Below are 27,608 nucleotides of genomic sequence, written 5' to 3'. Positions count from 1 at the left end.
TTCTGCATTAATCAATATACACGATTTAAATAACTAGGCAATAAGGAAATCCACCAAAATATCCATAACTGGTACTATACTCTGGAACATTTTATGCTTCTTTTCTAAGTGAACATTCTTTTACTCCCCACTAAATTAGTGACTCAGAATTGCCATTTCAGACCAAACCACATCAAACCTGACCAGAATATTTCAAAATATAACTTCAGAGAGAGAAAAAAAATAAGTCCCTTGTCCTTTCCACTTTCAGTGCTAAAAGAGGACAGAAGAGAAGTTATTTGCCACAATTCATGCAAACTATTATTTTTCTTCTGCCCACTTAAAAATGACAACAGATTGGAATCCTATCTATACATATCTGGAAGCATGCCATATTTGCTTCAAAAAAAAAACATGTTTTAAAATGGGTGTACTGCTTGGCAGGACGTCTAAAATCAGTGGGGCTTACTACTAGTAAGCATGTATAGGATATCACATTAAAAAAAACTACGGCTTTCTTAGTATAATAAACTATATGCATGTAGTAGTAGTCAATTCCTCTGAGGTCAGACTTACTGACAAGCAGTCTTGCACGGGACTTTAACAACTGACAGTTAACACTCACTGAAATCTCATGCATTTAAAATGTCACTGCATTCAAATATTTTCATTTTATTATTTCCTGATGATCATATTCCAATCCCAGGTTTAGGCACCTGAATTTTATTTGTTTGTTTGTTTATTTATTATTTTTATATACCACCCTCCCCGAGGGCTCAGGGCGGTTTACAGAAAACAGGAAAAGATACAATTAACATATGGTAACAGGTAACAGTAACAGTAATAACAATATAACAATAATAACTGAACAATTCCTATAAGAAGACCCAATTCCATCACATGACAAAAATATCCCCCCACACATGTCAACACAGCCTCTAGTACAGGGGTAGTCAAACGGCGGCCCTCCAGATGTCCATGGACTACAATTCCCATGAGCTCATGGGAATTGTAGTCCATGGACATCTGGAGGGCCACAGTTTGACTACCCCTGATCTAGTAAGACTATCCCCTTGCAAGGGTCTGGTCCTGCAACTATGACATTAACCAAGCTCTTTCTGTGGTCCTGAAGGTCAAGATCCCTCAAACTATTTTCATCAACCACAACATATAAATGGCTGCTAAGCAGTAGTCACTGGATTGGGAAGCAATCATGCCTTCTTTCTTATATTTTTGTCTATCCACTCAGTTGATTCTACAATGGGGTGAGAAGAGATCATTTTAACTAGGTATGTACATTTGGTTTAGTTGAACCAGAGAGGGGGAAAAAATACCCTTATTGGTATATGTGATCATTTTCTAAGCCAAGTACAGAATCTGTTCCGGCTACCAGTATATCTAACCCAAGTAAAAGTGTTGTTGTTGTTTTACTTTTAATGGTGCGTATTCAACTATACTGATAACCTGGGGTGGTAGGTGGAGAGACACCTCTCCCAGTCCCAGGGGACAACTAGAGGCTTCACCAAAACACTTTACGACGCCCAGCAGTAGAAGTTGCTTCTGGATCTTAGTGTGCTGGGAAACATGTTCCCTTCCCACTCAGACCTGGCTGCTCTGAGGCTTCTGCTGCCTGACACTTTAATTGCCAAACTAATGGAATAACTCTAGTTACATGGCATCACGTCCAAGGTAAGTATTTTAATTAGTTGGAATCAAGTCTCAAAATATTCCACTAGTTTGGTAATCCAAATACCATCAGCATAGGCTCTGAGACCATGGCCTGCAACAAACCAAGATGCCAACTCTGTCTCCATGTTCATTCTGACAACAAAATCATGATACCAAACAACAACAGATACACCATCGCAGATTCATCCACTTGTTCATCCAGTGTCCACAATGCTCTTCCCCTCTACATCGAACTAACAGGTCAGCCTCTAGTCTACACAAAAGAATGGGCATAAATGCAATGTTAAAAACCAGAACACTCAAAAATCAGCAGGATAACACTTTAATCTTCCAGGTAATTCCATTGCTGACCAAAGAGTGACAAGTCCTCAAATAGAGAAGCTTCAAGAGGAGATTACAATAGGAGTTCAGAACAATGGAAACCACACCCCACCCCATTGAGTAGGAGACAGGATTCTTATCTCACCACCTAGGATACTTTTTTTTGCCCCCAAGCATATCCCCTCTGCTCTAATCAAGCTGACCACTATAGTATCCACATTGTACCTCTGCCTCTAGAGTTACTGCTTTGCAACACCCCTCCCACACTCCTACCTTTGTCTGATGAAGGCAGCTGTGACAGTCAAAAGCTCATCCCTCCCAAATGCTGTTGTTCTCTAAGGTGCTACTAGACTCTACTCTAACAATCCACCTGGAGGCTCTGTGAGTAAGGGTTATAAATGAAGCAGCAAACTTAGTAATAGCCGGATGGGAACATTAAAATAGTCAGTTATTCCTCCAGGATTTCTATGACTCATAGCAGTACTTAAAGGTTCACTCATCTCCCTCCAACATATATTTATCACCCAACCCTCCATCTATTGACTATCCTAACTGCCCTGCATTTTTGTGCTCAATTTCCATGGTGACACTGTCTGTCTGAGACTTGTGAAAGGCACACTGGAAAAAAAAACACAGCCACATTTTGAAGTGTTTTGTGGGTAGACATTGGCATCGAAGTCCATTGACATTTTAGAGGCAATGTTTTCAAGTATGATGTCTTCTTAGAATCATAGAATCATAGAGCTGGAAGGGGCCATACAGGCCATCTAGTCCAACCCCCTGCTCAACACAGGATCAGCCCTAAGCATCCTAAAGCACCCAAGAAAAGTGTGTATCCAACCTTTGCTTGAAGACTGCCAGTGAGGGGGAGCTCACCACCTCCTTAGGCAGCCTATTCCACTGCTGAACTACTCTGACTGTGAAAATTTTTTTCCTGATATCTAGCCTATATCGTTGTACTTGAAGTTTAAACCCATTACTGCGTGTCCTTTCCTCTGCAGCCAACATAAACAGCATCCTGCTCTCCTCCAAGTGACACCTTTTCAAATACTTAAAGAGGGCTATCATGTCCCCTCTCAACCTCCTTTTCTCCAGGCTGAACATTTCCAAGTCCCTCAACCTATCTTCATAGGGCTTGGTCCCTTGGCCCCAGATCATCTTCGTCGCTCTCCTCTGTACCATTTCAATTTTATCTACGTCCTTCTTGAAGTGAGGCCTCCAGAACTGCACACAGTACTCCAGGTGTGGTCTGACCAGTGCCGTATACAATGGGACTATGACATCTTGTGATTTTGATGTGATGCCCCTGTTGATACAGCCCAAAATGGCATTTGCCTTTTTTACCGCTGCATCACACTGCCTGCTCATGTTTAGTTTACAATCCACAAGTACCCCAAGGTCTCGTTCACACACAGTGTTACCTAACACAGCACATAGAATTATTGGGAAGATAAGATGGAGAATGGAACAATGTTGTGCACCTCTTTGAACACTTCCTTTAAAGGGAAAAAATGGGATCAAAATGAGACAGATAAAAGATGACGCACTCGGAACAATGAAACATGTATTCAGCCAACATGCTTATTATGCTTATGTGTTCTGTCACTGCTAGGGGTGTGCGCTTCGGCATGGTTCGGCCGCCTTGGCAATCACTGAAGCCCGAGGCAGTCAGCGGTGTGGAGTGGAGAGCTCTGCGCCTGCATACAGCCACCAGCTGTACCTTCAAATACTTAAAGTATTTAAGTATTCAAATACTTAAATCTGTACCTTCAAAGATTACTAAGCTTCCAAACCTCCTTCTGGACAAGCCAAATTTAGGCAACCACCAACAGTGACAGCAGTACTTGATCACAAAGATCTAGCCGGACTGATGTAAAAGCTTTATTGAGCCTCCTTTAGGTCAATTACCTTCCTCATCACCATGGAGACCAGTTCTCAAGCAGCGTCATCACATTCAGCCCCACAGGGTACAAGAGATGCTGAGATAACTTCATGATCAGAAATGGAATCAGCCGCTTGAACCAGAGGAAAATGCAGTAGGTCGACATGAATTTGTAACACGCAACCCAAAAGGAAAATGGTTGTTTAATGCTTTAATAAAGAAAGCCAACTGTGGGAACTTTTATTATACAAATGTGAACAGTTCACGATTTTTCTAAGGATAAGCAACTCAATGCCAGGGCAAAGCCGCCAACCCTGCTGTCTTTCCATCATATTTTTATTTCTTTATTTAATTTATATACCGCCCCTCTCAGCCAGGCCAACTCGTGGCAGTTTACATTAAAACATAAAAACATTTTAAATAATCCCCTACAATATGCTTAAGAACAACTTGCAATACAATCACAGTAATTTAATGGCGGCAAACAGTTACCCTGCTGCACCCAACCCCTGTGCCTCAACTCCTTCGTTTCCAGTTTTAAGGCCCAATCGCTGACCTCCGGAGATAAGTTCCCCTTGCGGTGGAGTTTCAGGAAGGAAAAAAAAGCCAAGCACATTAAAGAAAAATTAGGCCTTGGTATCTTAGCAGGGGTTTTTCCATCGAATAAACCAAAAGGTGATTTTCCCAATATCTCGCCCCTCCTCGGAGGCTCCCCGCCTATAACATCGTCTCTGGAGCCTGGATAGATCAGGGGAGGGGGAGGAAAGGAGAGGGATTTGGCTGTGATTATTAGTTGTGGGTCTGTGAGGTTTTTATGTTCATATTGTTGTTGTTTTGTTGTTGCTAGTTGTCGCAAGCCGGCAGGCCAGGAGCAGTGGCCTAAAAGTGTATTTAATATAATAAATAAATAAAATACCAACAGATTACACGAACGGGAAAGCAGCTACTACCAGAGAAAGGCACAAGTAGCTTCAGCAAATACACAGGAGCAGAAGTCTCCGTTTGCAAAGGATGCACACGAGACATTTTAATTGTTAGGAACAAAAAGCAACAGGCAAATGCAAGAAGCAGACTTGGCAGCTACCACCTATCACAACGAGTGCTTGAAAAATGAAGTGGCCTGCTCTGGAATACGATGTAAAAGGGAAGAGGGGAATCTGGATTAAGTGTGTTCACTCCTTGAAAGGTAAACATAGAACTTTGAAGAACAGTATCTAAGTGAGCTTTGACTCATGAAAGCTTAAACCCTGCAGAATCCTGTTGGTCTTTAAGGTACTACAGGGTTTCACTTTTGTTCTATAGAACTCTCTAACTCTTAGGTAAAGGCATGTCTAGGTTTAAAGGACGGTACTGCCGTAAAGTTTCCATTTTAATAAATTAAAAATAAATGAATTTTCTAATAGGATGATGCTATGAAAGTCAGACTTCCAGTGAAACTCCAACAATTAACTGGGACTGCGACCCACAATTAATTCCCTAGGCCTGGTACAAACATTATGGGCTCTATCCTATACATACAAACTCAGGAGAAAAGAAAGGAATGCTTGCATTTTATTTGTAAAAATGTCATAAAGAGACTATATTACAGTAATAAGTGTTTGAACATTGGCTGGATCTCTTAGACACTGCTGCAAGGGGAACTAATCATCCCACACACATCTGGATTCGATACTACAGAATACACTTCTGGCTTTTGGGCTTCCATATGACTAAATACATGACAAAATTGGCTAAATCTGAGCTATCATTTTCAAGCAACACTTAATTAGGTCTGCTTCATACACAGAATTTGCTTTTGCCTCCTTTAAATCCTATCACCATTTCCATATGACGCATGCAATGTTAACCCATGCTGCAGAAATTGTTATTACGGATAAATGGAACAGGAAGGGAGAAAGAAAATCAAGGGTTGCAAACAAATGCTCCGTAAGTCTACAAAGGGAGATAATACACTGTGAAAAACATTCTGCATTTTTTTTCCTGCCAAAACAAAATGCTTTGATTCCCAAGTACTATGAGGGAAGGGAGCACAGTGGAATGCAGTTTTTGCCTGAATGGAAGGATACCTGCTTCACAAAATTGCAGGAGAGAGTAGTGGCAATAAGCACCAGGTGGCAGTATAGCATAATAAATACGTCTCAGAAATTTCTTAAGTACAGATCTACTGAGCAGCAAAATTGAATGTCAACTAAATATTGCAAGACCACAAAGGTTTTGCCACCATATTGCAAGACCACAAAGGTCAATAAACATGTCCATGGGGGAGAGGAGTGGCTGGCAGGGGCTCATGGGAATTATAGTTCATGGACATCTGGAGGGCCGCAGTTTGACTACCCCTGCAGTAGACTGTAGTGCTCTTCAGGGGATGTATTCAAAGAAGCAGTCACTCGGATACACCAGGCCTGGACTGCTAATGGCCTTGAAGGTCAAAACTAACATCTTGAACTTAAGCAGGTATTCCATGCAGCTGCCTGAGCATAGGCCTATGTGAACCCTCCATAGTGTTCTGGTGAGGACTCTGGCCACTGCATTTTGGACCAGCTGTAACTTCCAGAGTAGGGACAAGGGAAGGCCAGCATAGAGTGAGTTACAGAAGTCTAATCTGGAGGTGACCACTGTTGCGTGGATGACTGTGGCCGTAAGCAAATGTCATCCTATTCTCACATGAGGAAGACAGCACTGTTACATATAATGAAATGTGTTAGAGCTATATTTGATGGCCAGATGGCAAATACAAAATTTACATAAGCAAAGGATCATGGCAATACACAGGCCATCTGCATATACGTGCTGTTTGTTCCTTTTTTTTTAATGAGCAATATTTTCCTATGACTCTAGCCCACTATGACCTCTTCACATTCACACTTATGTCCTTTCTCAAAAGGACTACAAAGAAATCCAGATTAGCCCCTGCTCTGGGGAGGGGAGAGATGCCTTCTACATTACATGTTCTATAAATTAATAACCAATAAAAATCTTATACCTGAGTACAAAAACACGTACACACATGGCTTGCTCTCAGCAACTGGGAGACCTGTTAAATATCATTGGAATAGAATTTGGAAATGTGGTTCAGGACACGATGAAAGCACCTCTTAATTTTGAGAAATAAGAAGAAAAAGCATTAGAAATACGGAAAAAATTGCTTTCTAGGCAAGTGGGAAAATGAAGAGAAATTTCAGCACAGAAGGCATGCAAGATGAATGAGTTCAGTATGCCCCCAAGAGAGCATTTTGTTCTTCAAGTGCTGGTTTTATGGTGATCCCTGGCCCCAAAGACATCTGCCTGGCCACGAATAGGGCTTTTTCTGCCCTCACTTCAGCCTGGTGGAATAAGCTACTGGCTGAAATTAAGGCTCTGACAGATCTATCACAGTTTTGCAGGGCCTGTACAATGGCAGCCTTTCCCCAGGCCTATGGTTGAGCCTAACAGAAAGTGGGCCTCTCTCCTCCCCTTTCCTTTTGGATTTTCCCTCCTCTTGCTTGGTTGGACATACGTTATCTGGCCTATCGCCAGTTCCTCTGGCTAGATGCAAGATGGTGGGAGGCTTTGGTAGTTGTAGTTTTTTATTTTAGTTCTTAATTTACCATGAATGCTTTACTCTATTGATATAAACTGCTCTGAGCCTACTTGTGAAGAGGGAAAGTCTATGAATCAAATAATAAATAATGTGCATTGTTCTACTGAGCTTTTTCTGCACTCCGAAATCCAACATAGCTTCATTCATTCTTTCTACCTAGCTTCAACAGTGATTCCCTCTCTCTTATTATTAGACTGATTCCCTTGTCCCTTCGATATTCCACCATCTTTAGTTCATTCAGTGATGTGACACTGTTCATGTGGAGGAAGATATGCCTCTTTAATTGCACTTCTTTAGCTTTCCAGAATTAAATCTGCTTAAAAACATGTAAAAAATGCTCAACTAAATTATTTTCCCCCTGGACAAATGTTGCCTTGCACAAGATCTACTACACTAGCAGGTTACTTTGCAAAAAACCTTTGTTAGTCCATTTCTTGCTTCTTAAACTTCCAGAACAGACATAACGGTGACTTTATCCCTGACTTTCCCACCACCCCCACATCCAGAAACAGTTGTTAAGTGCCAGAAAGCCCTGAGGTCTGATCAACATGAACAGCTTTATTGAAGAGACTTACACTTCATTCACAAGCATAAAGAAATTAGGTCAAGAGAAAGATATAAAGCAGGATCAACACTCTTTTCCACAAACCTCCAGAGAATACAGACAGCTCTGGTTCTGTTGCTGTTGGGCTACGAGAGATTAACCACGCAATAAAATCAGTCTTTGAAACACAAAGTACCCCTGCTCGCACAGAATGCAATATTCATATTAAAAAATCTCCTAATAATTAAAAAAAAGATGTCAACAGAACCGTATTTCTTCAGCTGCTGCTTCACCCATGGAATCTAATATACAGACAAAGGAAACAGATATTCATAATCAAATAAGCTCTATTTATAAAAAATATAAATAAGGGCAATAAAATTGAAGGAAAGATGGCTGATCCTGGTGTGGAGAATGGAAACCGAATCATCATATTTATAGAATATCAAGTCTTAGGTATACCTGCATCACAAAGGAGAAATACAATCAGCAATCAATTCAAGTTTCTGTAACAGGAAGGTGATGAAAAGATCCAATATCAAATGCAGTAAAAAAGAATTCACACTTCCTTATCTACTTGCTGGACTATTTGTGTGATTTCTGTCCATGAGAATACAGTGTCTGATTGCAGCACATCATTGAGATAATGACAGTGGTGATACCTATTGGTAATGAAATCCCAATGAAAGAAGGTTCAAGGTAAGTTCTTTATGAAGTAAAAATACAATTCTTCAAAAAGCTTCATGTAAGAGAACACTCCTGTTCCATATGCATGAGTAACCCTGCAGCCCTCAGGATACCTATCTATACTTGCCTTGAAGATCTGCTGCAGTTTGTGAGCACTTGAATGGCACCATGTTAGTGCTTTTAGATTTTAGTACCAATATACTGTGATGGGTCTGCCAGAAAGTTTGAGACTCCTAGATCTGGTGGTGGAAAGTGCCGTCAAGTTACAGCTGACATGGCAATCCCTTAAGAATATAAGTTAAGTCATGTTGGACCAGGCCACTGACCCATTCAGGACAACACTCTGTGTCACACAGTGGCCAAAACCCAGGGGTCATCAGGAGCCCATCAACGGGGACCAGAATTCCAGAAGCCCTCCAACTGTTGCCCCCTAAGCACCAAGAATACAAGGCCTCACTGTTCCAGACAGAATTTCCCATCTACACCTTGTAGCTAATAGCCACTCATGGACTTTTGCTCCATACGTTTATCTCAGGGGTAGTCAAACTGCGGCCCTCCATTTGCTGGCAGGGGCACATAGGAATTGTAGTCCATGGACATCTGGAGGGCCACAGTTTGACTACCCCTGGTTTATCTAATCACCTCTTGAAGCTGTCCATGTTTGTAGCCGCCATCACTTCCTGCGGCACTGAATGCCACATGTTAATTTTATTTTGGATGATGAAGAAATACTTCCTTTTACCTCTTCTATGCCTACTGCTGATTAATTTCATTGAGTTCTTATACTGTGAGAACTGGAGACAAGTACTTCTTTCCTCCACCTTTCTAACCCATGCATAATTGGGTAACCCTCTATCATATCAGCCCTCGGTTGTTCATTTCTCTAAGCTAAAGAGCCCTAACCTTTTTAACCTTTCTCCACAGGGAAGGTGTCCCATCCCCTTAATCATTTTACTTGCTCTTTTCTGCACTTTTTCCAATGCTATAATATCTTTTTTGCGGTGTGTTGACCAGACCTGTATACAATATTCCAAATGAGGCTACACTATTGATTTCTATAGGAGCATTATAATACTGGCAGATTTGTTTCTATTCCCTTCCTTAATAATCCTGAGCAAAGCATTTCCCTTTTTTATTGCCTCAGCACACAGAGCTGACATTTTCAATGAGTTATCTACCACAATGCCAAGGTCTCTCGCCTGGAAATGCAGCATCCATCCTTTGGTTTATCACTCAGATTCACTGCTTCCTGTTCATCTAGACTTAAACTTCAGCAGTCAGTACAAGAGGGTACCCACGCAGTGCCACTCAATTACTGAGGTTCAGGACTAGATGGAAATGAATCGCCAAGACCAATTACATGACAATTTTATATTACTGCACTGGGGACAACTTGCTAATCATTTATCCTGTTCCTTGCCCTACTCACAGGCAATTCTTCAAAGGCTCCAAACTTTTTTGGAAAATTATACTGCTACTCTTGGCGTTTTAATTATATTTCATGCTAGTATGCAGCAGCAGAACAGGATCCAAGTTCAATACCACCTTAAAGACCAACAAAATTCACAGGATCAAAACCTGTAGGAGCCAAAGGTCACTTCATTTGATGTGACCTCTGAATTCCTGGGTCAAAGGCTTGGCCACAAAATGGCTGGTCCTGACCTAGAGTTTAGAAACCACAGCTCCATTATCAAATCTGCAAGAACATCAAGAATGCAATTATACTTTCCACTTCTTGGTATAATGGTTAAGAGCGGCAGCTTGGTATAGGGGTTAAGAGGGGTGGCCTGTGATCTGGCAAACTGGGTTTGATTCCCCACTCCTTCACACGCAGCCAGCTGGGTGACCTTGGGCTAGTCACAGCCCTGATAGTTCTATTCTTACAGAGGAGTCCTGTCAGAGCTCTCTCAGCCCTACCTATCTTACAAGGTGTCTGTTGTGCAGAGAGGAAGGGAAGGTGAAAGGTTGGGGCATAAAAGCCAACTCTTTTTCTACTGGCAAAAATTTGCTCAGTATTCTTGGTGACCACAGTAGTAAAGATAAAGCCTATTATTTCAACTCTACCCTATTTCTAAGAGAAATTCTACGTTGTACAATAATTATATGGTTGCCTAGGATAATTAGATATTCCCAAAAGGCTTTATAATAAAAGCATCCCATGGCATCTGTGTTAATTCTCATGCTTAATCTGCACAGATATTTAAAAATGAGTTAGATATTCAACTCAATGGCACAAAACAGCAAGTAACTCGACTAAGGAAAACCAGACTATATCACTGGGTAATTCTGGGGCCAGTCATAAATCTTTCAGCCTAAGCCACTTCACAGGATAAAACGTGGAGGCCACCATGGAGGAAGAGTGGGATAAAAAATATGTTTCGTTCTGCTCACGTCTGTAACACAGTCAGTTCCGTTGCACAGCTGGTGTCTCCAAAAACAAGACGGAGAACCAATCTTTGCATTTTTGAACAAGTTCAAATCCATCCTCCTCCCACCACTTTCAGCCTTCAACCCCTTGTGTGTTTTGTCATTGACACATCTGGCCATTCTCACACACCAACGTGAAGCGGTTCCAGTCCTTTCCGAGCTCCAGTGGACAGGCTGTGTCCTTTTCAGAACTTTGAAGAGAAGCAGGGTTGTAATATGGGGCCTTCAGTTAAAGGTCAAGCTCCATAAAATGATTTTAACAAGCCATGTCCAGCTTCCCAACTCACCTTCCCTGCTGGGGCACAGCAACTGTGGAGAACCGATTTCTAAAAGTCGAGGGGTGGGGGGTGAGCAGACACAATTAGGAATTGCGGTGTGGGAGAGGAAGGGCTCCCAACCACCCGCATTTTCATGAGCCAAAATAGTCCCAGTAGTGATATGCCAGTTTTTGGAACTGAAAGTATGTGAAATTCTCCAAAAGTGGAGTAAATAACGGCTCACGAAAATGATTCCTGAGGCAAAAAAGCCTCCTGCAGACTTTCCTAAAAGCCATTCCCAGAAGCTGCTGTGTAGCTCCAGGGAAAGCAAGTACAACAAAAATCATATTTTGTATAGTCTGTTAAAAAGATGGCCTATCGTTGCTCGGCCTCTTTTCCCCCTTGGGGAACCCAACAGATGCCCAGAGGTGTCACTCCATGTTGCCTCCCCCCTTTTTCAGCCTGCCATTATGTCAGGGATTTTGGGCTGGATAGGCCAATGCAACCGGTTGAGGGGCAGGCTCCTGTGGGCTGCCTTGTGGTTGACTGACCACAAGGCGGCAAGATCCTCTTCCCATAATGCCACGCTCAATGTTGAATACAGTCTGTGGCCAAACACTTCATGCCAAATTATGGTTGTCAGTGTCCTCATTAGGCGGCCAATATCCCCCTGCAAGGCAATGCAAATGTAAGAGAGAGTGACTATTTCTTCCTGTTTGAAATTGGATTTGAAACAACCGCTAAGAACCGTTACCATTATGCCTAAGCACAATGAAGCAACGGGTCACTGCCAGCCAAAATATACCGATAAAAATTATTCGCTGAGTATCTCCCATCAAAAGAGGAAGTCTTTCATTCGTGTATAGACTAATTCCGACCCACTTAGCCTGTAACATCTGACTAGACCATAGCCCAAGGTAGAAAGGATGCAAACGTAATTAGGTAAATGACTAATTAGCAGGTTTCAGATCTGGCTGCAGAGAAATGGCTATTAGGGTTTTTGCCCTCTCTGGGCTAGAATTCTAATTATGGATAATTATTCCTTTAAAACTCTCCAGATTTCTGCATGCCAAAAGCACAGGGCAGAAGGCCCCTTAGGAAGATCCTGCTTTCATTTAGCCCATAAGAACCACAACAACAACAGAACAATTTGAGCATAGTACAACTTCCCCCAGACAACTTTAAAGGCCCAGTGTGAAATGGACAACTTTCAAATTGAAAATACTGAGCAGTAAAAAGCTGTACTGACATGCAAATGTACTAAATTAACAACTCTAATTCTAAGCAATCGACAGTGGCATTCCTTTGGACGTCATAACACTCACCAAAATGTTTTCCACTACTTTCCCCAAGCAAAAATTGATTTCTGGATTTCTTCCACCTGACCAGAATAGGAAAAGCATCAAAAGAGCCCAGTACACACCACCTCTGTGTCTGCAGGGAACCCCAGTTCAGGAGGAATTGTCTCCCTGAGGACAATTTACTTGAATCTCTCAACATTTTTGTCAAGGAATGTTCAGCCTGGAGAAAAGTAGGCTGAGAGGGGACATGATAGCCCTCTTTAAGTATTTGAAAGGTTGTCACTTGGAGGAGGGCAGGATGCTGTTTCCATTGGCTGCAGAGGAAAGGACACGCAGAAATGGGTTTAAACTTCAAGTACAACGATATAGGCTAGATAGCAGGAAAAAAAAATTTCAGAGTAGTTCAGCAGTGGAATAGGCTGCCTAAGGAGGTGGTGAGCTCCCCCTCACTGGCAGTCTTCAAGCAAAGGTTGGATACACACTTTTCTTGGATGCTTAGGATGCTTTGGGCTGATCCTGCGTTGAGCAGGGGGTTGGACTAGATGGTCTGTATGGCCCCTTCCAACTCTATGATTCTATAATTCTATGATTCAATGAACTCTGCCTGCATGGGAGCCATTTTGTGATCTGTTAACACAAGTTTCTTTCCCCAATACCAACGTCCTATGTGCGGCCCCAAAGATACTACTTGAAAGACATCAAACAAGAGTCATCCTTGTAGCACATTAGCTACATACAAGGTTATTCCATTCCCATTTAGTCTTGGTTGATGAACTATTTAACCCAGACTAGGGCCAGGAAGAAGATGGGTAGACTGTGGGAGAAGGCACATTCCATATTTGTGAAATGAACTTAACACAGAGCCCAAGTTAACTCTGCTGGGGCCCCTAAGAGCACAAACATATCTGTATATATTCCCCAAAGGTCATTACTACTAAGAACACATTTTTTAAAAATGTGACAATTCTAGAAGGCAAAAAGCAGTGTCTTGGCTGGAAAACTGAAGCTTGCAAAAGATTTTCTATATCAAAACAATGCCGAGCTGAGGCAAAGGATTTCTGGCACATAACCTAGAAGAAACGGTTTTCAGCTTAAATATTTCTGCAGCCACCAATAAGATGCAAATAGAATGTGCAGTGCCAGAGTTCACTGCATAATGGAATGGATCTTTTTGATGTAGTAACCCCACCTCAGTTTCAAATGTGTTTCAATGTCCCATTTTTATGCTCTTCCATAACCATGCTTTTTTGCTCATCCACACACAATTCTGAATGAAGAGCCAATATGTGGGAAGTGAATATTCATAACATTTAATTCCTCAGCCTGAACACAAAGAAACAAAATGCCCTAGCAAATGGTTATTTGCACTCAGTGGTAATATACACTTCAGCAAACACTGTCGCTACTAAGACTGTAAGTTTATTTGATTAATCAATGCAATGAATCTGCTAGGCAAAACTTAATCACAGATTAAAACTGCATGCCAGTTAAGTCATATAAATCACCATCCTTATGCTTCCGAAACATGTTTTACTAGAGCAAAATATTATGGAGCTATGAGAAAGGGAATTTTGCAATCCTCAGCTACATCAGCGCTTTGATAATCGGTTCTGTCGATACTGTGAACTATAAATCACAATTAATGCAAGTGTTAAGACGGGAGTATGTGTTCAAAAGAGAGGGGGGAGAATAAGCCATAAGGCCTCCATGACTCTACAATGAATTTCTGCTACCTGAATTAGTTACTTGTTGTTGTTGCTGTTAGGTGCGAAGTCGTGTCCGACCCATCACGACCCCATGGACAATGATCCTCCAGGCCTTCCTGTCCTCTACCATTCCTCAAAGTCCATTTAAGTTTGCACCAGCTGCTTCATTGACTCCATCCAGCCACCTCATTCTCTGTCGTCCCCTTCTTCCTTTGCCCTCGATCGTTCCCAGCATTAGGCTCTTCTCCAGGGAGTCCTTCCTTCTCATGAGGTGGCCAAAGTATTTGAGTTTCATCTTCAGGATCTGGCCTTCTAAGGAGCAGTCTGGGCTGACCGGTTTGTTCGCCTTGCAGTCCAAGGGAATTTGTTACTAAAGGTAAAGGTAAAGGTATCCCCTGTGCAAGCACTGGGTCATGTCTGACCCTTGGGGTGACGCCCTCTAGCGTTTTCTTGGCAGACTCAATACGGGGTGGTTTGCCAGTGCCTTCCCCAGTCATTACCGTTTACCCCCCAGCAAGCTGGGTACTCATTTTACCGACCTCGGAAGGATGGAAGGCCGAGTCAACCTTGAGCCAGCTGCTAGGATTGAACTCCCAGCCTCATGGGCAGACAGCTTCAGACAGCATTTCTGCTGCCTTACCACCCTGCACCACAAGAGGCTCTTCATTTGTTACTACTGCTATTCAATTAGTCATCATGCTGACTGATAAGTTTCATGTGGAGGAAATCTACTAAACATGTTCCTGGAGATCTTCAGAGTGAGATACAACCTCCATGACTGTGTCCCAGTGAAGCTTGTGTGGTTCTGAACCACTCCCATGGAATTCCATGCCTTTGCATATCTCTGGCCCGGGTGCTGTTTCTGGATCATATTGACTCTCCATAAAAAGGCCAGTTCCCAACCTTCAGGGAGAGACATGTTTGCTTATCTGTACAACAATGATCCGATCTATTGCCTTTGATCATCTTTATACAGCATCAGAACATTTCCCCAGTGATGACATTCCACTGATCTTGCTACAAAGCCACTAATGATAGGCATACCAAGATATCTAAAGACACTATTACTAAAGATTGCACAAGTGTAGGAGCTGTTCATTACAGAAGCTATAAAGACAGAAACAAGTCACATAAAATTTTAACATGGCTTGGCCATATACTGCAACAATCAGTAGTCATCGCTAAATAATCAAATCAAGCCAAGGTTAAGCCTAATCAAAGGTGGAGACAGACCCATCTGAACTCAAAAGACAGTACCCTACAATTGCTTTTCAAATTGGTATGAATTGCCCACAGTGTTCTCATCCTTATTCATTTCTTGCCATTGCCCAGTTAAAGACACTGTCCAATCAATAAAAGCAACGTAAAATATATCATTAAAAAAATGACCTTTCAGCACACACTTTAAAAACGCACTAGCTGAGTCCTGAAGGATTAATGCAATAATCCATCTAATTTACGTTCTCAAGACACTGCTGAATTCTAACTCAGTTGACAGCAGCAAAGCACATCCTATTACAAAAGAGAACATGTCCCAATAAATTCCGTGATTTGTGTAATGTTTAGGGCACACTGCAGTCTTGCAGAAATATCAGAGGCACTTCATGGGGAAAGAACATTTCACTGCTGAACATTACACTAAAACTGTATTAATGTGCATTCTTCACAATGCCAAAGAAGGAAGTTCCCCCATGCCAATCAAACAATACTGCCTTTGGTCATTTGACATTTGAATCTAGGTTCACAATTTGAAAGCATTAAAGCGTCTCAGCGAATCAAGCGTCAAAACAACAATTCCTGATGATGTGCAGCTGTATGAAGGAGTGATCTTAGGCAACACTTGTAGACAACACTCGTTCACTAAATTGATATCTAATTTTCAACACAGCCAAATCTGTGGATACTTAAGTCCAGATACTGGAGCCAAGAACAGATCTTTTTACAATCCAGAGAAAAGCACCAAGCTTGCAGAAAAGTCTGAATTAAAAAAATACACTGGGGGTTAACCTCCCCAAATAATAAAAACAGTGTCTGTAGCTTTAATAAATCCAAATGCCATCCTGTGGTCATAGATGGGGCCTTGGTTTCTGACAGAAAAAATCAGGCTATAGGGAAGAAAGCCCTTGTCTTTGAGGGTGCTCCCTCACTGGGGCCATGCCTGACAGCAACCACAGGGTGACTTCTTACCATGCACCTTTCATAAATCACCCAGGCCTAGCTGCTTGCTACAGCAGCCATCCCACAAAATCCAGTGTGATATAGTGGTTAGAGTTTCGGATGAGGTTCTATAAGCTCAAATTCAAGTCCCCACTCTGCTAGGGAAGCTCTTATAGTGACCTTGGAAAAGGCATTTCAGCCTAAGTTGACTCACAAAGCTTTTGTGAAATTAAAATGGAGACGAATGATGTAAACTGCTCTGGATCCTGGCCCAGGACAATATAACTTAGTTTCCCCAGGTATTGAATGCTGGGGGGTGGAAAAAGGGAAAGCTGAAGACCAGGGCAGGAAAATGTAGCCAAGCGGATAGGTTGGGTTATTAAAAAGGGAAACACTAAAGAGGTTTCTGGGAAGATGAGTGGGAAATTATTGGGGAAGAAAAATGAGATGCTCCCCAAGTCCTTGTGGGTCATCCACTTGCACTAATCTAAAAATCTATCTATACTATTGAATATTGAAGTCTATAAACCGACAAAAATCGCAACTGAAAGCATTAATCATGAACTCACCTGTATGTTGCCAAAATCCACATTTTCATAATGGAAGTGTGCACATTCAGCCATCTTTGGAAAGTGGCCCTTTGTAAAGGATAGCCTGAAACAGAATTAACGCATTCGCTGTGAATCAAAAGCACGCACTGAGGAGCGTGTTAGCAAAATGGCATACGGATATAACATACGTATGTAAAGAATTATCAATAATCCCAAACCACAGGACTCGGGGAAGAATTCTAGGTTGAAGGAAAACTATTAAGGCATTATTGGTCACGAGAATTCAAACAGAAGAGGGTATGTTTCAGGCCACAGCCATTGTTTTAAGGCAAGGAATAAGGCCATTGAGGAAAAAGCAGCATGAGCAACCTAACAAAAGCAACACAAATGAAATCAGAACATTAACCTCTGAACGGAATCGCAATCTAAATTTGCAGATCTGCTTTTAATTCTGTGTCTTGTTTATAGTTGGTGACATAAGAAGCTACCACTAGAAAGAAGCTGTGCTCTAGCATGCGCTAAATCCTGAGGTTGTAAAATGAGGAGACTGTGATCATCAGTCATTCTTCCCATGAGAACATAAGAAGATATTTGACATCATTCCTTGCCCCCCATCAGAAAACAGGGCCAGCTTTTCTAGCAGAATCAGCACATGATAGCTACTCTGAATAAATCCATCTGACAGACAGCTCTCTAGACCTGGACTCAACATTCTAACTAAATAAGGGTAAAATGCAAATCTGTCTAGCATACTAGATGGAACTGCATTCTGCTGAAGGCAGAGAGAAAACACAACACAGACAAAAGCAGCACAGTGAAAGGCATAATAAAAAGGGACTTTGGGAAAGGACAAATCTTCTGGTAGTGGATGGTATACTTCACATTTACACCTGCAAATGTTAACTGTTGGGTTCAATCTAGGTATTGCATTAACTCTGTCACGAATTAGGTAGGCTTTCTCAACTTTTTTACCGTTGAGAAACATCAAAAACATTCTTCAGGCTTCAAGAAACCCGAGAAGTCCCCAGTGGGGACACAAAACAGCTTATAAATTTCAATAAAACAGAATATGAAAACCAACAATAAGTACAGAAAAAATCCCGGTCTTGTGTTCACCGGGTTAGTCCATAAAGCACAGTCGTGAACACTAAGCCGAGGGTCTCCTGGCCTCAACAGTGAAGAGTATCCTCTCACTGAGCCTCTATCATCTTATATAGATAGAAAACTTCAAAAACAGACTCCATTAAACTGCTGAATTAAAATTGGCAGGAAGCATGATTCTATTTATTTGAACTTCAACTGAGCTAATAATTTCTTCTCACCCTACATATGGACTAAGTTGCTTAGTGAGTCTATGCAGATTTGTGTTATCATCTAATATTGCTATTATGAACAGTCACTGCAATTATCTTGCATGCTTTTGCGCTTCCAATATCACCTCACGCACCATGGCCTTTTGACCCAGGGTTTACATTCGCCCCCCCCCCCCCAAGCCCATGTAACTATCAACAAAGAACGGATGTATTTCATGATGGGCACTCTGAACCACAAAAACAAACACAATGATAAATCTGCAAGTCAGTGCCAAAGGATTTAACTTGTTTTTCATTGCTGATTTGCAGACATTGTAGGGGAGAAATACTCTGAAAAATTTATCTATTTCCCATTGGTTTTTGGCAAAAAGAGTTTATTTTAAGTATGTTGTTTTGAAGTTTACAAGCAGTCACAAATCAGCCATCACATCATAGTACCATAGTCTACAGTACTGGCTGAGCCTAAAAGGAGGTCATCGAAGCTAATAAGTACATAAGGAAAAGTAACTAAGACAAGACAGAATAGCTTACTTTTTCACATTCTTCACTTTCATGCTAGCGGTGCTGCCACATGTTCGCAATGGTAGCTCTCCTGAAATCTCAGGGATGTCTGCTCCTCTCGCCTGTGAGAGACAGGGAGAAATAAAGATGGGAAGGTTTAGCTTTTTTTAAAAAAAGGCAATTACTAAAACTTTGTCAAGACTCAACATTACCCATGACATTTATTAAAAAGATTAGTAGTACAGACAATGAAGATACTTTTAAAGAGAAATGCAATATTAGGTTTCTAAATATAGGTTTAGGCTTCTGCAAAGCTCCCCTTCCCCTCCCCAAAAGGAAAACAGCACCCCATAGGGTTATTCAAAGGTTCAATTTGAAGCAAAGTATTTTACTCTCCCCATATTACACAGATTACACATATTCTACCTTTGAGTAGAAAAGAGCAGCTGAGAGAGAGTTGCACTTGAACCATGGTGACCCCAACTCAAATCCCCAGTAAGAATTAAATCTCACTGGGTAATTCTGGGACATTTGCCCTGTTTCATCCTTACATCTCTAGGATTGCTGTGAGAATGGAAGCAGGAAGTCCGCATTCTCCATTCTGAGCTTCTTAGAAGAAGGGGAGGATGAAAATGTGATGGTAATAATTGCTTATGCACCAATGCACGTGGTTAGTGAACCACATTTAGTCCACATGACCCAGCTGCTTTCCTTTAAGTAACTATGAAAATGAGTATCAAGTAGTCTAAATGCCACTAGTGAAGATTAACCAATTATGTCTGAAACATTACAGAATAAAAATGTGCCGCTACGGAATATATTCCTGAAAATACAATGAACAGTACACAAAATCCCGAGACTATTTTGACTCCATAAATAAAAGCACAATATATTCTGCATACCCGCTATATCTTTACCATGTACCCATTCTGATCCCGAAAGGATCTTTGACACTTTTTATCTCATCCCCCCATCTCCCCGCCACATACAATTTGATCGGGATTTGCAATGAGAACCACAGTTTGATGATTTGGAAGTAATAGCGAATTATGTCTGAAAGGGGCCAACGCAAGCCTAAAATTGCTCATATAATGCCATATCATACTTTGACGCATACAAATTAAGCTGAAAGAGAATGTCTGATTTGAGGTAATATTGTGAGCTGCAAGGTAGGGTAAGGATTTCAGCTGGGTCGCTTTGGTCTTAGGTTCAACACAATAACCGCACCAGCAGACAAGCTCAACATCAACAGCCCTGGATCAACAACTTGCACTCAAAAACCTTACATCATCTCAGTTGCAGGCAGGATACAAAAAAGGATAAGAACTCACCAGATTACATGAATGTTAAAAGGTTCATGATAAAATGTGTTTTTCAAATGAAGCAAAATATCTGAGTGTTTCCAGGTGGACTTCGGTTACATTAACACAACAGTCCCCTTCCGCATGCAGGACTCATTAACAGGCATCATGTGAAGCTGGATGTAGCAGTTGATACGCTTCTTGATGCAGAATTAGAAATGGCACATGAAGGCTAACAAACAATATTTAGCATCTAATACAGACATGCATCTGCAGACAATCTAATCAACTTGGCTGCCATCTACACTGTCTTTCTCTCACTGTTATCATATGCAAGTTATGAAGACATGCAGAATACAGTTATTGCCATACACATTACAATTTCCTGTATATGTCTTTGTTGATTGGAGACCAAATAGAGAGGAATTATAGAATCATCTCACAAAAGCCCAAGTTACTCAATGGTTTCTCAAAAAGCAAATTTCTTTGTTTGGTTGGTCGGGGGAGAGATTGGGGTTTTTGAAAGGCCATATTCTCCTTCCATATTGATATGTAAGCCCCTGTGTTCTAAAGGGATTGGAATTTCTAGCTGCCGTGCCATATATGGCCAATCTAAGAAAACTGTGAGGTGATTGGAAGAAGTTTGGTGCACAGGTGTAGTCTAGGGAGGGCTAGAGGCAGAGGTAGATCATAGGGGTGTGGTTTGCCAACACCTACGTAGCATATGGTTTGCCAACACTTACGTAACCCAATCTATACATTGATATACCCACAGAATTGCAATAAAGAAGCACAAATTAAACACAAAGCCAGCTTGGTGTAGTGATTAGGAGCGCTGATTTGTAATCTGGCAAGCCGGGTTTGATTTCCAACTCCTCCATATGCAGCCAGCTGGGTGACCTTGAGCTCTCCACAACACTAATAAAGCTGTTCTGACCCAGCAGTAATATCAGGGCTCTCTCAGCCTCACCCACCTCACAGGGGGTCTGTGGTGGGGAGAGGAAAGAGAAGACGACTGTAAGCTACTTTGAGACTCCTTCAGGTAGAGAAAAGCGGCACATCAGAACCAACTCTTCTTACTCTCAAACTGCTGGGGAGACTTTCCCTTATGATTAGTCACCTTCCAAAATGCAAAACAAAATCTCCTAAGAATTGTATTTGTCATTCTTTAGCATTTCTGTAATGGTAATTTGATTTTCAAAAATTAGTTTGAAACAGCTGAATTATTTAAATCTAAAAATTGGATGGAAAGCATCTGCCGTTGCCACTTCCCACTTCTTATATTTTATGCATCAGTTTTCTGTAGAAAGCTAGTCCTTGCATAACAAATCTCCTTATGCCAAATATTCACCCCAGTTTTCCTCCTTTAATGTTGACTTTTCTGTTCCATTGGTAAACCAATTTTGGCATGATCAAAGCTTGGATGCTTGAGTGGAATTGGATCCAACATCTAATCATCTTTGGAGAAATGGAGCATACTGAAGTTGGCCAAAAGCGGGGGGAGGGAGGTTGCAAAACTCTAAATGCCCTACATACGCAGTTGCAGATCCCACTGTCTTCTATGACTATCTGAGTACAAATCATGCCATCATGCAGTGGCAACGGTTGCCCCCTTATTTTGTTGGCCTGCTTCCATCCACTAACCAAATGAGAGTCGGTGAGTAATGACAACAATTACCAGGAGTTTGCCCACCATTAGCAGACACCTGGTAAGCCTATGTGGGAAGGGGAAAAATGAGAATTTGCGATAGTGAGCATATTTTCCCTTGGGATTTTTCAGTTTTCCCTACAAAAAAGCTGGAATTTCAGGGGAAACACAGGAGGGAAAGGGACAATATCTGCTTTTTTTGGAATTACAGTAATTTTAAAAACAAAACCAGCATTTTATTCAGAATGTACAGCTGGCATATCTTATCTTATAATGTATACATAATACAGACATATACAATGGATTTTCAAGCATATATTTATTGTATAACTATAACTTTGTTCACTATATAACATGTACAATAACACCCTACTGAAGATTTTAGTGTTGAATACTGAGAATGCTAATGCTATTATAAGTCTATGATACTTTTTCTTAATATAACAAGCTGTTTCTGTATTCCAAAATATACATTTTCAATTTCTCATCTTTTTATAACGCTCATATGGCAAAAGCTAACACGCACACTCCATGAGAGTCCAGGGTGCCACACTTCGAAGTTTGGATACATTTTTAGTTTTGCTTGCGGCAAATAAAGTATTTTGACATTTGAATATCAAGTATGCCAAATAATACAATTTTATACGCTAACCATGGTATATATTATTCAGTGCAGTTACAGCAACAAAAATGAAGCTTGGTTTAAATTCTTTTTAAAAGTATTAAGTATTCTAAATTTCATTTTTTTTCCTAGAAAAAAGAATCATGCACGTACACATGGTTCTAACCATAAATTATAATAAATAACCATTAATTTATAAGTATAGTTGTGTACCGTGTTAGGCAAAGCACCCCTGCTTTTTATCCTCAAGGCATAAATAACCATACATTTTACGTCTCTATTGTATAAATTTTAAAACTGAATTTTAGAATTTTAAAACCAAAATTAAATTAAATTATTATGTATTATTTATGAAGAAGGAGGAGGAGGAGGAGGAGAAGAGTTGGTTCTTATATGCCGCTTTTCTCTACCCGAAGGAGGTTCAAAGCAGTTTACAGTCGCCTTCCCTTTCCTCTCCCTGTGAGTTAGGGGAGGCTGAGAGAGCCCTGATATCACTGCTCGGTCAGAACAGCTTTATCAGTGCCATGGCGAGCCCAAAATCACCCAGCTGGCTGCATGTGGGGGAGTGCAGAATCGAACCCGGCATGCCAGATTAGAAGTCCTCTCCTAACCACTACACCAAATTTTGTTGTAAGCCGCCTTGAGCCACCTGGGGAAGGGTGGGGTAAAAATGAATGAATGAACCAACCAACAAACAAACAAACTAGCATGCTGAAGGCACCCTGCAATTATAGTAGGTCTCACCTTCCTTTATTGCATTGTTGTTACCTTGGAATCCACTTTCTGAATTGTTCATAAATTACCTGCCTCAGGTAGTTTGCCATTTGCATTGTTACCTAATTCTGTGATCCAAGTTATACTGAATTATTTGCTGGTTGTCTTATACCATTTGATTGCCCTGTTTATATCCTGTAATCCGTCTTTAGTGTCACCGGAAAACGTGAATTATTAATAAATAAAATACAAATTAAAACTAAATCTCAATAGATAACAACTCAAACGATTTATAAAAGTAGTCCTGGTATCCTATCAAAGGACTGTAGACATGACCTACATCCTTGCCTAGGGGGAAATTTGGAAAAGTGAGGCAGAAAGCTTAAGGGAGTTACAGCATTTCTTTTTCTTGAAACACATCCATGCATAGAATTCAGGAGGAAAAAAAAAACAGCTACAATCCCCGGCTGGCACATGGTATCTAGGGCACATGATTCTCCTCGACTGCTCAGAATCACTTGGGGACTTGGCCCAAAAATCAATTGCTGGAACAGTAAAGCCCGAAACATTCCATAATAATCATTGTTTCTGTAATCACAACAAAGGTAAATGAGTTCTCAAGGAAATGTAAATACCAATATGCAAATGGATAATGAAATTTTTGAATTAGACACATGCCCGGCTTGGTGTAGTGGTTGGGAGCGCAGACTTGTAATCTGGCAGGCCGGGCTAGATTCCCTACTCCTCCACACGCAGCCAGCTGGGTGACCTTGGGCTCGACACAGCACTGATAAAGCTGTTCTGATTGAGCAGTAATATTGGGGCTCTCTCAGCCTCACCTCCCTCACAGGGTGTCTGTTCTGGGGAGAGGAAAAGGAAGGTGAATGTAAGCCACTTTGAGACTCCTTCGGGTACAGAAAAGCGGCATCTAAGAACCAACTCTTCTTCTTCAATGATATCAGGGCTCTCTCTGCCTCACCTCCCTCACAGGGTGTCTCAGCCTCACCTCCCTCACAGGGGAGAGGAATGGAAGGCAGATATATCTTAAATGCTATCATTGATTCCAAAATCCTTTTTCATGTCTGCTCCAAAAAAAAGGGCAAGCCCTCACTTTCTTTAAAACAAAAATATGGTCTCTCAGAGGTGCCATTAAGGACACTTACAAACATTACTTTCTAACTGTCTCCAAAATATGGCATGAATCCTGGATTAATGTAAGATTTCGTAATCTTCAGTGTAACGAAGAGTCCTCAAGAACAGGGGTAATCAACCTGTGGTCCTCCAGATGTCCATGGACTACAATTCCCATGAGCCCCTGTCAGAGGACCACAGGTCGATGACCCCTGCTCAAGAATGCCCAGATTTGCTATTACCATTAAAGTGGGTGCTCTTATTATTGAAGGTATCAAAGCAGCCACCATTCTTACGGCCAGTAAAGGCTGCTTTTCTAACCCATTCTAAATCTCAGTCAAGGTGAAGAATAAATGATAGTGGTCTAACCCAAGGCAAGGGGAACCAATTGAATTCCCAGATCTTCATCAGAGTGGGCCTTCCAGATTGATGGTGGCCCTCAACTAATTTTCTTCCAAGTGCTTTTTCCTGTTCTTTTGATGTCACAAGGTTCCCGAGATTGGAAGGAATATAAAAGTGGGGTGAAAAGACAGTTGAGTGCGCAATGAGGCCGCTAGAGCACAGCTGTTGCTTAACTCATGACAGCTAAGCAACTTCAGCTTACATTTTTTTTAAACATCTTGCTGCTGCAGTGACTGAAACGAACCACCTTTGCTGCCACATTACATTTGCAAAGTGCCAGACAGAGTTATTCTGCATGGTATGCAGCCCTTGCTAGGCTGCCTCTAGCCAAAGGTTTGCTGCATTTTCTATGCCATGACAAATTTGACATTTTGCAAATACAGTTCACTGCGTTTCATTCAACTTGGGGGACCATAAGATTGAGTACAGAATTAGACTTCAGGTTATGGGGACAGGACGAGGAGAGATCCTCCTGGTTGAGTTTATTCCAGTCAACTTCAGTTTTGCAACAACCATCTTTGATGCAAAAACATTTGGAAAGGTAATGCTACCCAAATTAGATTGGAATGGGGAACTTACTTGAGAGAGAAGTTACTAATAGGATCCTCCATCTGTCTGTACCAAAATCCTTTCTTTAGAAAAATCACGCAGTGACCAGTTTAAAATAAAACAAACATTATTTTTATTGACAAACAAATTAAAATAAAACTAGCACACTTGCACACAAACTAAACTAAACATTCACACAAGAGCAAAACAGAGGTGAGATGGTGTGATAGAGGAGTATAAGGGGAAAAGGAAAACTAGAGGTGAGATGGTGTGATAGAGGAGTATAAGGGGAAAAGGAAAACTAGAGCTACCTTCATGACGTGAAGAAACAACTAAAGTGACCAGCACTTTGGATGGGTATGAGATTTCCAGAGGACATGCACACAGAAGGGTGGTATGTGCCATAAGTAGTCAGTTTTGTATCCTGAGTGCTGTGACCCCTACAACAATGGCCTTGATGAGACTGCATAGGTAAAATAAAGAAATCTATGAGGCAGATAATGTCCTTGTCCAGTATGAACAAAACACAGGGCAAGGTTCTAGAGTTTCCCAACACAGAGATAATACCTGTGATTGCCCTGGGTGGGCCCTTGATGAGTTTCCCAGGAAAAAACAAAAGCCTAGTAACATTGAAGAGGAAGAAGAAGAAGAGTTGGTTCTTATATGCCGCTTTTCCCTACCCGAAGGAGGCTCAAAGCGGCTTACAGTCGCCTTCCCATTCCTCTCCCCACAACAGACACCCTGTGGGGTGGGTGAGGCTGAGAGAGCACTGATATCACTGCTCGGTCAGAACAGTTTTATCAGTGCCGTGGCGAGCCCAAGGTCACCCAGCTGGATGCATGTGGGGGAGTGCAGAATCGAACCCAGCATGCCAGATTAGAAGTCCGCACTCCTAACCACTACACCAAAATTTAGTTTTCATGGCAGACTCAATACAGGGTGGTTTGCCAGTGCCTTCCCCAGTCGTCCAGGCTTAGCATTAGTCTTATTCTGAAAAGAAGCCATGTATATCCAAGAGAAAAGAGAAGAAATTAAGTTTCTGCATGACCACTGGCTGCATCCAAAGCACCCAGAGTAAAATTTCACTTCAACTGTATTTTAATACTACCCCAGATCCAATACTAGATGGCTAACCTCTTAATTCTTGATATTTGATGAAGGGAGTTGTGACTTGCAAAGGCTTATAGCCTAAATAGCTTGGAACCACTGGACTCAAATCTAACCATAATGCTAACTGATTCAAGTAGCAATCCATGATAGTCTGAAGCAGCAGAACAAAGCTTTATTCAAAGTATAATCTTTCAAGTGTGCACAAAAGTTTATACCTTGAATAAAACTTTGCTGGTCTCAAAGGTGTCACCACACACAAACTTTGTTCATGATGCTTATCATTACTAGAAGTAAATCTCATTTATTTCAAAGGAACCTGAAATGTACTCCAATTCATAAGGTAAAGGTAAAGGTAAAGGTATCCCCTGTGCAAGCACGGGTCATGTCTGACCCTTGGGGTGACGCCCTCTAGCGTTTTCATGGCAGACTCAATACGGGGTGGTTTGCCATTCCCTTCCCCAGTCATTACCGTTTACCCCCCAGCAAGCTGGGTAATTTCACCGACCTCGGAAGGATGGAAGGCTGAGTCAACCTTGAACCGGCTGCTGGGCTTGAACTCCCAGCCTCATGGGCAGAGCTTCAGACTGCATGTCTGCTGCCTTACCACTCTGAGCCACAAGAGGCTCTTCTACTCCAATAAATACCCTAACATAAATGGCATTGTGAGTTATTAAATCATCAGCTGCATGAGCTATATTCTAAGAACGACCTTTACCAAATGGACAATATATTTTGCCTTACCGCACCATCGTCTATAATACATGAAGCTTTTTGCACAATATAATCTTCCCTTCTGTGCTTCCACATGCCCATGTCCTCAAGAGGCTCTGGAATATTCACTTTCCTTGCACAAACACATCCTCGAAACACACAGCTGATATTACTGCATCCTTAGTGGATTTCAGTCAACTATGTCTTTCTGATCATATTTAAAGTCTCCTGATCTTTAACAACACTGTATTGTAAAGGTTAAGTCTCTACACTAAAAGGATTTCCAATGCCACAAACTTTTAAAAGGTCAGTCAAGAGTTGCACTTGGCCTCCCAAATTGACCTGAAGTAGAAACGAAAGGATTGCTAAAGTTCCTAGTAAGACATTATCTACCATTAGTGAGGAAAGATGCTGTATGTGGAAGAAGAGGGAGAGTTGACACAACACAGCCATTAGCAGTAAGGCTCAAACCATCCACCAGTTCCATTAAATGAGATACATCAAAAGTTAAGTACCAGTTTTACA

The 27,608-nt window shown here is 41.4% G+C and overlaps 1 protein-coding gene across 8 annotated transcripts in view; it reads right to left on the bottom strand.

Moving 5' to 3' along the window:
• Positions 1 to 27,608, bottom strand: part of ARHGAP32 (Rho GTPase activating protein 32) — a 196,859-nt gene that overhangs the window by 88,977 nt on the left and 80,274 nt on the right. For all 8 annotated transcript variants that reach the window (XM_077306405.1, XM_077306406.1, XM_077306404.1 and 5 more), the window contains exons 3-4: positions 18,926 to 19,017; positions 17,100 to 17,184 (exon numbers count right to left, since the gene is read on the bottom strand). In XM_077306405.1, coding sequence (XP_077162520.1) covers positions 17,100 to 17,184; positions 18,926 to 19,017 — 177 coding nt within the window. The remainder of the gene's footprint in view (positions 1 to 17,099; positions 17,185 to 18,925; positions 19,018 to 27,608) is intronic.

This window comes from Paroedura picta, chromosome 12 (genome assembly GCF_049243985.1).
Source record: "Paroedura picta isolate Pp20150507F chromosome 12, Ppicta_v3.0, whole genome shotgun sequence".
In the NCBI taxonomy this organism is placed as follows: domain Eukaryota; kingdom Metazoa; phylum Chordata; class Lepidosauria; order Squamata; family Gekkonidae; genus Paroedura; species Paroedura picta.
Note: the sequence above shows the minus strand (reverse complement) of the source record. Positions and strands in the feature narration are given on the sequence as shown.